The following is a 13,388-nucleotide window of genomic DNA, read 5'->3' on the forward strand; positions in this document are numbered from 1 at the left end:
TTGTAATTCGGATGATAGTATATCTGAGAATGAAAGCAGCACTGAAAATAGCGACAATGATTCTGATTTGACAGAAATAACTTTTCCCACGCATTCATATACCACAGTTTTAGAAAATTATAACTCAAATCAGGAAAAACTAGAACCAGAACATATATACAACTGGGTCGAAGGAGAAAAAGTATATGATGATAGATTAGATAATGAAATATTACTATCGCTTGTAGCAAAGAAAAAAATTCTTTCTAGCTCCTTCATCGAATTATTTGAATTATTTTTTTCAGATGAATTGAAAAGTTATATAATTGAAGCAACCGCTGCGAATAATTGTACCATATCAAAGGAAGAATTCGAAACATTTGTTGGCATAATAATTTTTTCATCATACAATAAGAGGCATTCTCAAAGAGATTACTAGTCCAAAAATGTGCATTTGTCTGCTAAACCGGTGACCTCTGCAATGTCCCGAGATAAATTCGAAACAATAAAAAAAAATATTAAGTACAGCAAACAAGAAGACCGAGATGATAATGATAAGATTTGGAGAGTCCGAAAAATGTTGGACATATTCAGGAAAAATGCAATGCAATTTGGAATGTTCACTTCAGCACTTTCAATAGATGAGATGATGATAAAATATTTTGGGAGATTGTCGATAAAACAATTCATAAAAACGAAACCAATCAGATTTGGCGTAAAAATGTGGGGCATTTGCAGTCCTGAAGGATTTTTATATGATTTGGATGTATATTGTGGTAAGACTGCTGATAGAGGAGTTTTAAGCAATGTGGCTCAGGGCAGTCAAGTGGTGTTGCAGATGCTGAAGGGATTACTTTTGTCTACGTCTCCTCGAAATCTGGGTAAGTACCACATATATTTTGACAATCTATTTTGTAGTCCAGATTTATTAGTACACTTAAAAAAAATAGGTGTCCGAGCTACTGGTACCGTAAGGAAAGATAGGATAAAAGAAACTAACGAAATTGATTCCAAAGCTCCGAGAGGTACTTTCCGCTCAAAATATGATAAATCAAGTGGAACAAATTTTATAACAGTACGGGATTCAAAGAATGTTTCGATTCTCTCAACCGCTGTGGGAGTGTATCCACTTCAGCCAGTCAAGAGGTACAGTAAAATTGAGAAGAAGAAAGCTGAAGTGCAGTTTCCTAATGCATTTCGTGCTTATAACAGGTTTATGGGTGGTGTGGACCTTCACGACCAACATTGCAACAAACTTCTACCCTCAATAAGATCCAAGAAATGGACTTGGGTTATCCTGATGAGAGTAATTCAAGCCTCTATCACAAATGCAACTGTCCTCTATAACTTGGCTAAAGGAGATGGAAAGAAGGTTGGCACTAAGGAATTTGCGTTAAAAATAAGTGAAGATTACCTGCAGAAATTGAATGAAAACGCGGAGAAAAGAAAACATTTTATAAAAGTAGGATTAAACAAAGCCTGTGGTGGAAAATGTGGAAAGAGGACAACACGATTCTGTCCAATTTGCAATTTGAACTTATGTTGTGAATGTACTACAAGATTTCACTGAATTTATTATAACTAGAATATAAAATGAATGATGGCCATGTATATGGACGTATACATTTTTGTAACTCATAAAGAAACTACAAAAAAAAATGGGCAATAGGAAGAAAAATTAGAAGAAAAAAAGCAAAATCGAAAAAAAAATAAAAAAATATAACAAAACATTACAAAAATTATAAAAAATTTTTAAAAAATACAAAAAAACAAAAAAAACAAAGATTCTCTTCATGTCAACCTCCACGCGGTGAGAATCGGGCAACAGAGTATTTCTCTTATTCTGGCTAAGGACATGACTTGCTCCTGGAAGTCAAAATCTCATATTCATACTGCTCATTTTTGTGGAATTGTACCAGGATAATTTCACACACACACAAACAATCGCGCGCGCGCGCATACACACATGCACACACACTACGCACATATACACAAAACAAACTCACGTAGACTTACACATACACAGACACTACGCACACACACACAAAACAAACTCACATAGGCCTACACACACGCATACACATACACCAAGTATAGCCGTATGCATACAAACTCATACACTAGTCTGTATGTACACACTCGCACAAATCAAGAAAGTGTGAGATTAACAAGAACAAAAATTTTCTTCAGTTTTTCCCTGAAAAAATGCAACTTAAAAAATTTGATAGAAAAAAAGTGTTTCGAATCACTCAAACAGTACTTGTGAATTTTTTCAGATTATTCGGAGATTTTTTTCATTTTTTTGCATGAAGTCATTTTTGAAAAAATCCAAAAATGTCTCTAAAAATTCTCAAAAAAATCAGGGGTATTGCTTGAGTTATTTCCAGCACTTTTGCTTCCATAAAATTTTTTCTTAAAGTTGACCATTTCGGTGTAAAAAAATCATGAAACTTGAGCTTGGCCATAGATTATTTCAGGCGCCATATTGGATCCGCCATGTTGAAATTAATTTTTCTATGTATGTATCTTTTTAGTTCAAGTTTCAATTACACCATTTAAATAGGTTTTACATGAAAAGAAAAGGTATTCCACAGTGAAAATCACCGTAAAAAGAAAAAAACAGTCCAAAAAAATGCGATTTTTTAAATTAAAACAACAAAATCAATGAATTTTTAAGGTTATTATGTATTTCTATTGGTGCCAAACGAAAGAGGGACCTCAAAAATACCCCAATATGCATCTCGAATAAGTTTATTTTTCATTCCTGTTAAGTGGCACATAATTGAACTTGCAATATAGGAAACCTGTATTTCAGGCGTTAATGGGTTAATGTCTGCCTGAAAAACAAAATTTGGAAATCAATAGACATGAAAATAAATTACTCAATAGGTCGTTAAAACAACCTTGACATGAAAAATAATTCCTCATCGATTAGTAAATAGCAGTGAAGTTCATTTGGATTAACAAGTATAATGCCCATAAGAAAGGAGAACACTCACAAGATTAATAAAAGGAAAAATATTTCAAGCAATTAAGGAACCTTTAGCCACTCTTTTTATTTTATACACAGGTATAGAAATAACAGTAAATATTAGCTTTTGTAAGCCTATTGGCCTGAAAATACTCAGTAAGACTATAGTGCTATGCAAATCCCTGAATACGTATCGATATTTGTAATTTGTACAGATTACAGTGTACATAATACGTAAGAAAAAAAATTGAAATATTTTATTTTTCCAAAAGCAAAAGTGAATCATAAAAGAAATAAGAAATACGTAGACTATCGTTGAAAACATAAAACAAATAAATTGACATTTCTTGAACTGTTTCTTTTACCTCTAAATTAAATAATGGCGTGAACATGGACATCGTTAAAGAAGAGAACTTGTGATGTCTTGTACATAACAATTGCAATACGAATCGATACATGCATACAATATTCCTGACAAATAACATCCAAGTTCTTCTAAGCAATGTTTACAAAAACGATCACATAAAATAGTAAAAAGATTATTCTCATATATAAAAAGATAGTTGTTGAAGAAAATTTTTTATCAAGTAATGCACCAAAAGATTGCTATAAATAGTACGTAGTGTGAACAGGAACTCTTATTATTATATCTAGTATTACAGTACGTTAAAATGAAGTTTTCGGTTATAGAAACAAAAACTAGACTTTGGTTTACAAACTTTGGAAACGACGTACATGTCTTTATCACGATATATCAGCTATCAAATCTGTTATCAGATATCATTGAAGTAAACAGTTTCCAATGTTATTAAAATGAGCATCACGTTTTAAAGGATAACTCGTGAAATATCATTGTTATTGGATAATTAGTCACTTACGAAAGTTCGATTAAAATTAGCAAACGAAATATGGCTTTCAAAAAAACTGAAAATGAAGATTTCCTTATGAAATGCGGTACATCATTTTTAAATAATAGATGTTTTGCCCAAACAGCTGCCCACTCGAAAAGGAATTCGATTTACAACGTTAAATCATTACAAGGATGTGACCTGATGTGTGGTCTCCTTCACTTCCTTCGGCCACTTTGTCTATCATTGGCTGTTCTTCTTCGGTTTTTTCGGATTCTATCATCAATCCAAGCCTTTACTGTTAGAGCGTTGCGATTTTGTAAACAATCGTATTTTTTAATTTCCTTCCGAATATGTGGTAAGGGTGGTACAATGTAATTTTCTATTGCTTCACCAAATGAAGCAAGAACGGCCTGGATTTCATCCGAACTCCATCTGCGGCGCTTTGCTTTCTCAAATGGTGATGCTGAAAATTCAAATCAAGATTGCCGAAACGATCATGGAATGACATCTGATGAATACATAACCAGTAATATCTCGTATAAAAATCACACGTGAAGCTTATCTAGTTTTCTACGAAAGGCAACCATAGACTCACTTGTACCTTTTTATTCTATCACTTCTTACAGTTAGTCGTTTTTGCTTAGAATCCCGCATTTTAAAATCAAAGCAATGGTACTATAAAATGCATTTAAGATACGAGACAATGAGATCTTGGAGTTGATGAAGTTGGTATAAAATGCTGTATACTCACTAGAGCGACGATTCGCTAGGTATCCGTGATCTTCAGTTTTTTTTTTCCTACACAAACTTTGATCTGTATCATCATTGAGGTCATCCAAATTATTAATGTTTTCGATGTTCTCCGAATCATCTGCAGCATTTCCTTCTGTCATGTCTGAAGAAAGTTGAAATGAAAATAGAAATAATATACCGATCAAAGAAAATAAATAATTGAGCAATATAATCGCAGTTTTTACGTTTGAAGTAGGTGATAATTATTTGTTTCTACATACCATGGTCACTCTCATTTTCGTCGCAAAAATTGTCGTTTTGGTGATGACTAGACCGTGCTTGTGCGTGTTCCAACATTTTTGATATATCGATGAGTTCGCGACTTGGTATTGGTTGTTGATATATAGTTTTGTGTATCTTTTCATGATGACCCATGTGTTCACATAGATTTTCCAGTGTGTTTTTTGATATGTTCATAGTGGCATATTCAGTAGCCATGTGCTTACTTAATTTTGTTCCTCTCAAAGCTTCAGCATCTTCTGCTCCACATTTGCTGGAAAATTCTCTTATGAGTTTGCATGCATCCAGGTACTTGTGAGCTTTCTTGTCCGAGCTTGTTCCGAACACAAATGGATTTTTATCGTTTAGGCCAACATTTGATCGTGCCGCTAATATGGTATTGAAATCTTGCAGTAATTCTACGTCCAAAATGACTGGTACCGTTCTATCAAGCTTTCCACGAATGAAAAATCGAACATGTCGTTCGGCGTATTCCTTGTCTGAAGCACATAAAGATTCGAACAAATCCTTATTTGTATCTTTATTCAAGCGAACGTTATTCTTGAAATCTTCAATTGTAATTCTTTCTATTTCACCAGCCCTACGATGGTTGAAAACTTGAGTTGTGAAGAGCGTTGCCTCCGCTGACATCCACGCGTCTCTGGTTACCTTTACTTCCAAAAGCTCTCTAGCAATTTCTCTTTGTCTTTTTAAACATATTTGTAACAGAGCAATATCATCTTTTTTTTGGTAAAACAACCTTTTTTTGCCTTTTTTGTTGGGACTGTGTCTCTACAACAGTTTTATTTGCACTGCAACCGTAATCTTCTTCGAGTAATATCAAAAAGTCTATAGTCAGCTGTTTCTTCTCAGCATCATGTCGTTTGATGCAGTCACTTTTTAGAATAGCCCCAATTTTCTTCAAGCATGTTCCAAGTGCCGCAGCTGGAGCTGGAGTTTCATAAGTACCGTCTTTATCGCGGAATTTAGCCACCTTATTCACTGCTTTCAGAGCTGTATCATAAAATTTAGGATCATATAGAGATTGCAAATCCGTAATTTCGGGATCTAGGTCTTTTAATGCTATCACAAACCGAGCAAGAAACCTCAATTGACTTCTTATCATTTTATCTTGATGTGGATGCTGGTATTTACGAGATAATTCGTCGCCAAATAATACAATTAGTCGATCATGTGTAGCAATATGTCATCTCTCAGTACGGGTAAAATTTTGTTGCTAATCTTGAAAGATGCTTCAAGGTGGTTACGTTTAACAAGTTTTCTCCCCTCTATCAATATCGTTCGAGTATTGCCGCTCTTTGGATTTGCACAACGTTGATAATGATGACGAATATTGCTTTTAGCACAAAAACCTTTACATTTCGAGCATGGTACAAAGTCCTTACCAGCCTTCTTCATTTTTGCCTGAGGTCTTCGACAGACAAGTAACTTTCCATTATTTATGGTGATATCTTTGTTATGTATCAAACTGCCTTTGTTTCGAAGCATAGTGATGAATTTTAGTCGCTCAGGGTTTTTTGCAGGTAAGTAACGGAATTTTTTCACTTCAGTTTCGTCACTGTGTACTCGTAGCAAATGTCGAGCAAATTTGGTTTGTTTTTTACCACAGAAAATGCAATAATACAATTTTCCAGCCCCTTTAGAGCCGTTTGATGGATCTACGTTGAGATGGGCATCGTCACATCCGATACTTGTACGGTTTGCAGATGAATTCAAGGAAGAATTTTGCGATGTATTATTTTCTTTAATTGCACTTCTATCATGAGAAGAGTTTGGTACTTCATTCTCGTTCGGTTCAGGTTCCTCCAGCTGTTCATCAGAGTCTGGTATTTCGTCAGTGTCGTATTCGCTGTCACCCATCGGGACATATTGCGAGCTGTCATTTTCATCCTCATCCTCACGGTCTTTCTCGCTTGTTTCATCTGGAGCAAAATAAGTAAGAAAAAATTATAAAGTCATAGTTCGGAAAGTGCCTACACATATATACATGTGTACAATCGAATTGAACTTAATCAGAATAGTATTCTTTTGATACAAACAAAACAGACTCTATAATTTGTGGATTCGTCTGCACTGGCAATAAGCTTCAGCCTCATGCAAAATGTTATCCGTTGAATAAATTCTAAGCCAAAAATATTCACATTTGAAATGGCATAACGTGTGTTGAAATAATGTATTTATACAACTGCTTTCAATATCATAAAAAATTTTCATTTAGTGCAAAGTTTACAGGTACCTCTTGGGCATTGACCAGTGATGGTCAATCAATTCATCCTACGACAGAGCTAACAAATTACCTAATCATGACTACAAAAGCTTCCTTATTCAATACAGTAGGTTCTTTCTGTTTCCACGAAGTTGGCAAGCCAAATATACCTCAAAAACACTTTTTTTATTTCAAACTGCAAGACCTTTATCAAATAATGGCTAGTAATCAATAGTATAGTATCACTTGACAAATAAGATATCCCACGAGTCTTACAAAAGGAATTTGAGTCTTGAATTTGTACATAAAATCTACACTTCGAACTTTTTACACAATTTCTGAAGCACCCAGTATAATAACCAAGGGAATAGTTTTCTAAATCTACGACTTGTAAGAAATTAAACAAAAGAAAATCACTGGTACACGGTCGCCACAGCAGAAAACAAATCAATAGCTGTTATGTGTAATTAGGAGATTAACTCAAAAACTGAAAACAAATTACTTGTTGGAATGATATTGAATTTGAATATTATATTGAATAATCTCTCTTCGAAAGTGAAACATCAAACTTGGGTAGATTTGCTATCTGGCTTGTAATAAGCGCTTCACCTAACTGGCTCGCTATCGTTATGAGGTTTGTACTCGGTGGAGTAATACTCCTCAAATTTGTTCTGGGAAGATTGGACGTGCTCAAAGATTGATTAGAGTATTATTTCTTGCGTTTGAACTCCCGGCCAACATGACAAAAATTGGTTTAACTTCAATCACTGAATTCTTTCCCTTAAGAAAAAAATTTCTAGCTTTATACAATGCAACCATGATGCAGAAGTTTTTTCATCCTCACCTGTGTTTCCTGATGCGTTGTCATTTTTTCCAATTTGTCTATGATCCATGTTATTCAACTCATTGACTTTTTTTATATCCCGAATGCAAATGGTAGGTAGTGTTGTTTCTTGGTCATGCGGTAACTGTTCACTTGCTAGTAAGACAGTATTACTCATATCCGAGAAAATCAAATTTTCGCCGGAAAAACTGCAAGTGTTCGAAGTCTGACTAAGTTTGGTTAGCATTTGAGGGGTATCTCCATTTTCTGAAACCAAATCGAAAGATGATTACATCGACTCTATAGCATCCATCGGTGTTTCACTGATCGTGAGGCACTGCTCTGTCTTGTACAGCATCGAAATTACTTAGATCTAATAAGTTCGACATATGTAAATGATTACCGTTTGGTGATTGCTGATGTGTTACTAAATCAGAATCATTATGTAATATCAAATCATCAAATTTCTGTACATCAATCGAGTCAATTGATTGTAATAGGTTTATGCCACGGCCATCCTCTAATTCTTGTCCTACATGTTCTTCAATCGCCAGAGTGCCCAAAATATCTGGTATCTGTACTGCTGCAATGGGCTTATTATCGGCCAATTCTTTCTCGACTGCTGCGTCGGGCTCATTGTTGGGTAAATCTTTTTCAATTGCTGCGTCGGGCTCATTGTTAGGCAAATCTGCTTCGGCTGCTGTGTCGGGCTCATCGTTGGGCAAATCTTCTTTGATTGCTGCGTCCAGCTCATCGTTGAAGAAATCTTTTTCTATTGTTGCGTCGGGCTCGTTGTTGAGCAAATCTTCTTCGATTGCTGTGTCCAGCTCATCGTTGGGCAAATCTTTTTCAATTGTTGCGTCGGGCTCATTGTTGGGTAAATCTTTTTCGATTGCTGCGTCAGGCTCATCGTTGGGCAAATCTTCATCGACTCCTACGTCGGGTTCATTGTTGGGCAATTTTTCATTGAATAATTCTTTTGTCTCAGTTTGGTCTTGTATTCTAGTAACTTGTTTTTTTGTTCTACGAATCGCATTGTAAATAGGTGTTTTGAGTTTTTCCACACTCCTGACTAATGGTTTCTTCGATTTCTTCATATTTTTAGATTCATTCTGTTCCTTTTGAAGGGAGGCGAATTCATCCACCTTGTCAACAGGTTCTGCATTTTCTAATTTTTCAGCCAACGCTAACAGATATTCCTTATCGTCTGTAACAAAAAAAAAAGAAATTCAGACCACTACTGAAATATATTAAAAAACAACTCCCGGTGACCAATACGGATCGATTTTCAGATTCAACACTTCTGACTAAGAAAATCAATTTTTAGCCATTTTTTAGCAAGCTTTACTGAGGCCTTTTTCACAAGGACACCTTTGTTCAAAAATTTTATCATAAAAAATCGTCAAAAAATCGCATGCGCCCGGTAGCGGCGACCGGCTGCAACAATTTTCTCCTAGTCTTTGGTTGAAGTTGCCCGCGATTCGGAGCGGGCAGCGATTCAAACTTAAGTCAGAAGCATGGCATTGGCATAACACGTAGTTGCACGCGTTCGAGCTTAGATTGGTCTTGTGACTGGAAATTAAAATCAAAATGTTGAGTTTACTCAAATATTCCGACCGCTCCCACGATGTCTGCCTTATGAAGAACATTCGTAGAATGGGTTCGTCGTGTACCGTGAAATATCGTTCGACAAGATATGCCGTAGAGTTTATTTCTCCAGGCGGTGAGTTCAACTGATCAATATTTCGTGTACGATAATTTGATAAATCGTTACAGATTTCCTTGCTAAGTAGAGTTAGTGATAATTTGACACAGCACGTATCTGTAATTAATCTATTGATAGCTGAAAATTGTAATATCGTAACCTGACTAAACCTCGCACCACGTTGACGATTTTTTATGATAAAATTTTTGAACAAAGGTTTACTTGTGAAAAAAGGCCCCAGTGAAGCTTGCTAACAAGTGGCTAAAAATTGATTTTCTTAGTCAGAAGTGTTGAATCTGAAAATCGATCCGTATTGGTCACCGGGAGTTATTTTTTAATATATTTCAGTAGTGGTCTGAATTTTTTTTTTTTTTTGTTACAGACGATAAGGAATATCTGTTAGCGTTGGCTGAAAAATTAGAAAATGCAGAACCTGTTGACAAGGTGGATGAATTTTCCTCCCTTCAAAAGGAACAAAATAAATCTAAAAATATGAAGAAATCGAAGAAACCATTAGTCAGGAGTGTGAAAAAACTCAAAACACCTGTTGTTTACAATGCGATTCGTAGAACAAAAAAACAAGTTACTAGAATACAAGACCAAACTGAGACAAAAGAATTATTCAATGAAAAATTGCCCAACAATGAACCCGACGTAGGAGTCGATGAAGATTTGCCCAACGATGAGCCCGACGCAGCAATCGAAAAAGATTTACCCAACAATGAACCCGATGCAACAATTGAAAAAGATTTGCCCAACGATGAGCTGGACACAGCAATCGAAGATTTTCCCAACAATGAGCCCAGCGCAGCAATTGAAAAAGATTTGCCCATTGATGAGCTGGACACAGCAATCGAAGATTTGCTTAAGAATGAGCCCAACGCAACAATAAAAAAAAATTTGCCCAACGATGAGCTGGACGCAACAATCAAAGAAGATTTGCTCACCGATGAGCCCGACGCAGCATTCGAAAAAGATTCACCTAACAATGAGCCCGACACAACAATTGAAAAAGATTTTCCCAACGATGAGCCCGACACAGCAGCTGAAGCAGATTTGCCTAACGATGAGCCCGACGCAGCAATTGAAAAAGATTTACCCAACGATGAGCCCGACGCAGCAGTCGAGAAAGAATTGGCCAATAATAAGTCCATTGCAGCAGTACAGATACCAGATATTTTGGGCACTCTGGCGATTGAAGAACATGTAGGACAAGAATTAGAGGATGGCCGTGGCATAAACCTATTACAATCAATTGACTCGATTGATGTACAGAAATTTGATGATTTGATATTACATAATGATTCTGATTTAGTAACACATCAGCAATCACCAAACGGTAATCATTTACATACGTCGAACTTATTAGATCTAAGTAATTTCGATGCTGTACAAGACACAGAGCAGTGCCTCACGATCAGTAAAACACCGGTGGATGCTATAGAGTCGATGTAATCATCTTTCGATTTGGTTTCAGAAAATGGAGATACCCCTCAAATGCTAACCAAACTTAGTCAGACTTCGAACACTTGCAGTTTTTCCGGTGAAAATTTGAGTTTCTCGGATATGAGTAATATTATCTTACTAGCAAGTGAACAGTTACCGCATGAACAAGAAACAGCACTACCTACCATTTGCATTCGGGATATAAAAAAAGTTAATGAGTTAAATAACATGGATCATAGACAAATTGGAAAAATGACAACGCATCAGGAAACACAGGTGAGGATAAAAAAAACTTCTGCATCATGGTTGCATTGTGTATAGCTAGAAATTTTTTTCTTAAAGGAAAGAATTCAGTCATTGAAGTTGAATCAATTTTTGTCATGTTGGCCGGGAGTTTAAACGCAAGAAATAATATTCTAATCAATGTTTGAGCACGTCCAATCTTCCCAGAATCAATTTGAGGAGTATTACTCCACCGAGTACAAACCTCATAACGATAGCCAGCCAGTTAGGTGAAGCGCTTATTACAAGCTAGATAGCAAATCTGCCCAAGTTTCATGTTTCACTTTTGAAGAGAGATTATTCAATATAATATTCAAATTCAATATCATTCCAACAAGTAATTTGTTTTCAGTTTTTGAGTTAATCTCCTAATTACACATAACAGCTATTGATTTGTTTTCTGCTGTGGCGACCGTGTACCAGTGATTTTCTTTTGTTTAATTTCTTACAAGTCGTAGATTTAGAAAACTATTCCCTTGGTTATTATACTGGGTGCTTCAGAAATTGTGTAAAAAGTTCGAAGTGTAGATTTTATGTACAAATTTGAGACTCAAATTCTTTTTGTAAGACTCTAGGGATATCTTATAAGAAGCACGTGTGTCGCGAAATAGTCCGTGTCCGAGTTTTGGTTTTTTTTTTTTTCTTGTCGCGCAGAAGAAGGTAGAAATTGCGAGGGGAATGGCAGCCAAGGGTCACGAGGGAGTTGGTCAATTCGTGGCCTGGATGTGGAGCGGTAAGCGTTGCTAACCTTCTTGCGAGAGAATCTCGAGAGATAATTAATAAAGGCTTGCCGAGGAACGGATAGCCAGTGAAGATTGGCGTTAACGACAGTACTCGAGATTCTTTAGCCGATACATCTGCTTGGTAACCGTAGCCTGAGTTGCGCGTAAGGAAGTAGCGTTAATTTCGGGTGATCGAGGAGGTCATGTCGAGTCACGGGTTGAGCCGAGACATTATTGTCTCGAGTTTGAGTGTAACCGAATTCCGTTACACGGGGTCACTTCAACTCAGTTCGATACAGCCTCAGTTCTCGTATAGGTCGCGAGCAGTCTAACGGGGAGCATTCGAATTCGCGACCGCGTCCCGCCGTCGCGGAGAAAGTTGAGCTCGGGTGCGTGCTAGTAAAAATATTCTTTTGTAGAGGATGGTCGCGGGTGACGCGACGAGCCTCGTTTCCGTTTGGTTTTTTAGTATAATCCGTTAGTAATAAGTTGGCGATCAGCACCCGTAGGCATAAGCAATTTTATTTCGTTTTCTTTTGTTTGATGTATTGCCTATCGCGGACAGCGTCGGCCGAGAATTCGGTTCCGTTTCCATCAAGGGGTTTAGTATTAAGTTGGCGATTAGCGCCATTCTGTAGAGGACGATCGCGGGCAGCGCGTCGGGTCCTATTTTGTTTTTGGTTTTTTTTGTGTAAATTAGCGGTTATGATTAGTACAGCGACTAGCGCAGGTAGGCCGTAGAGGTCTTCTGGATCCATTCATTTTTTTTATTTATTATTTTGTTTGCGTTTTCTTTTTTTCTTCTCAAGCTAAGCGTTTGCGTTTGGAATCGCGAGGAAAAACTTTCGCGATATGGTTATTATTTTTATTTTTTCTGTATTATCGCTATTTGGAAATATATTGTCTAATTTTATTATTGCTTTGTGAAATAACTTGTTGGCGTACGTGTGACGTATCTCTCTCTACCCAAAATTTATCCCTCCCCTCTCCGCGGCACTGAGCTACCGAGTACATGGTCGCGGTATATCGCATTACCGATTTCGAGGCGTGTTGATCACGCCAGGCGCCCAACAAATTTCGCGGTATTGTTTCAGGTTCAGGGTACATCGTGGACGCCGATTTATTGTGCACGCGGTAAGTTCTCGGTCATCTTCTCTGAGTGACCGAGGAGCAGCAAAAATCCACGTCACAGTACCCAATCACTCACTGTGTGCCCGCGAGCTACTCCTGAATTGTCAGATTCACCGATACAGAATCAATTAACCCCGCTCTCGCAAATTGGTTACAAAATAACGCCCAACAATTAAAACCCCACTCGAACTTAACATCATGACTTCTTCAAGATTGAAGAAATTAAAAACTACAGAAACC

The 13,388-nt window shown here is 36.7% G+C and overlaps 2 protein-coding genes across 2 annotated transcripts; both read left to right on the forward strand.

Moving 5' to 3' along the window:
• The first annotated feature begins 556 nt into the window (after positions 1 to 556).
• Positions 557 to 2,809, forward strand: LOC124214344 (piggyBac transposable element-derived protein 3-like). The gene is made up of 3 exons (XM_046616609.1): positions 557 to 860; positions 1,056 to 1,351; positions 2,795 to 2,809. Exons 1-3 carry the CDS (start codon positions 557 to 559, stop codon positions 2,807 to 2,809), a joined length of 615 nt encoding a protein of 204 aa, XP_046472565.1.
• Positions 2,810 to 9,518: 6,709 nt separating this feature from the next.
• LOC138190600 (titin-like) lies at positions 9,519 to 11,529 on the forward strand. The gene is made up of 4 exons (XM_069134348.1): positions 9,519 to 9,522; positions 9,950 to 10,906; positions 11,045 to 11,289; positions 11,464 to 11,529. The coding sequence occupies exons 1-4, from the start codon at positions 9,519 to 9,521 to the stop codon at positions 11,527 to 11,529; spliced, it is 1,272 nt and encodes a 423-aa protein (XP_068990449.1).
• The last annotated feature ends 1,859 nt before the right edge of the window (positions 11,530 to 13,388 follow it).

This window comes from Neodiprion pinetum, chromosome 3 (genome assembly GCF_021155775.2).
Source record: "Neodiprion pinetum isolate iyNeoPine1 chromosome 3, iyNeoPine1.2, whole genome shotgun sequence".
NCBI classification, from domain to species: Eukaryota; Metazoa; Arthropoda; class Insecta; order Hymenoptera; family Diprionidae; genus Neodiprion; species Neodiprion pinetum.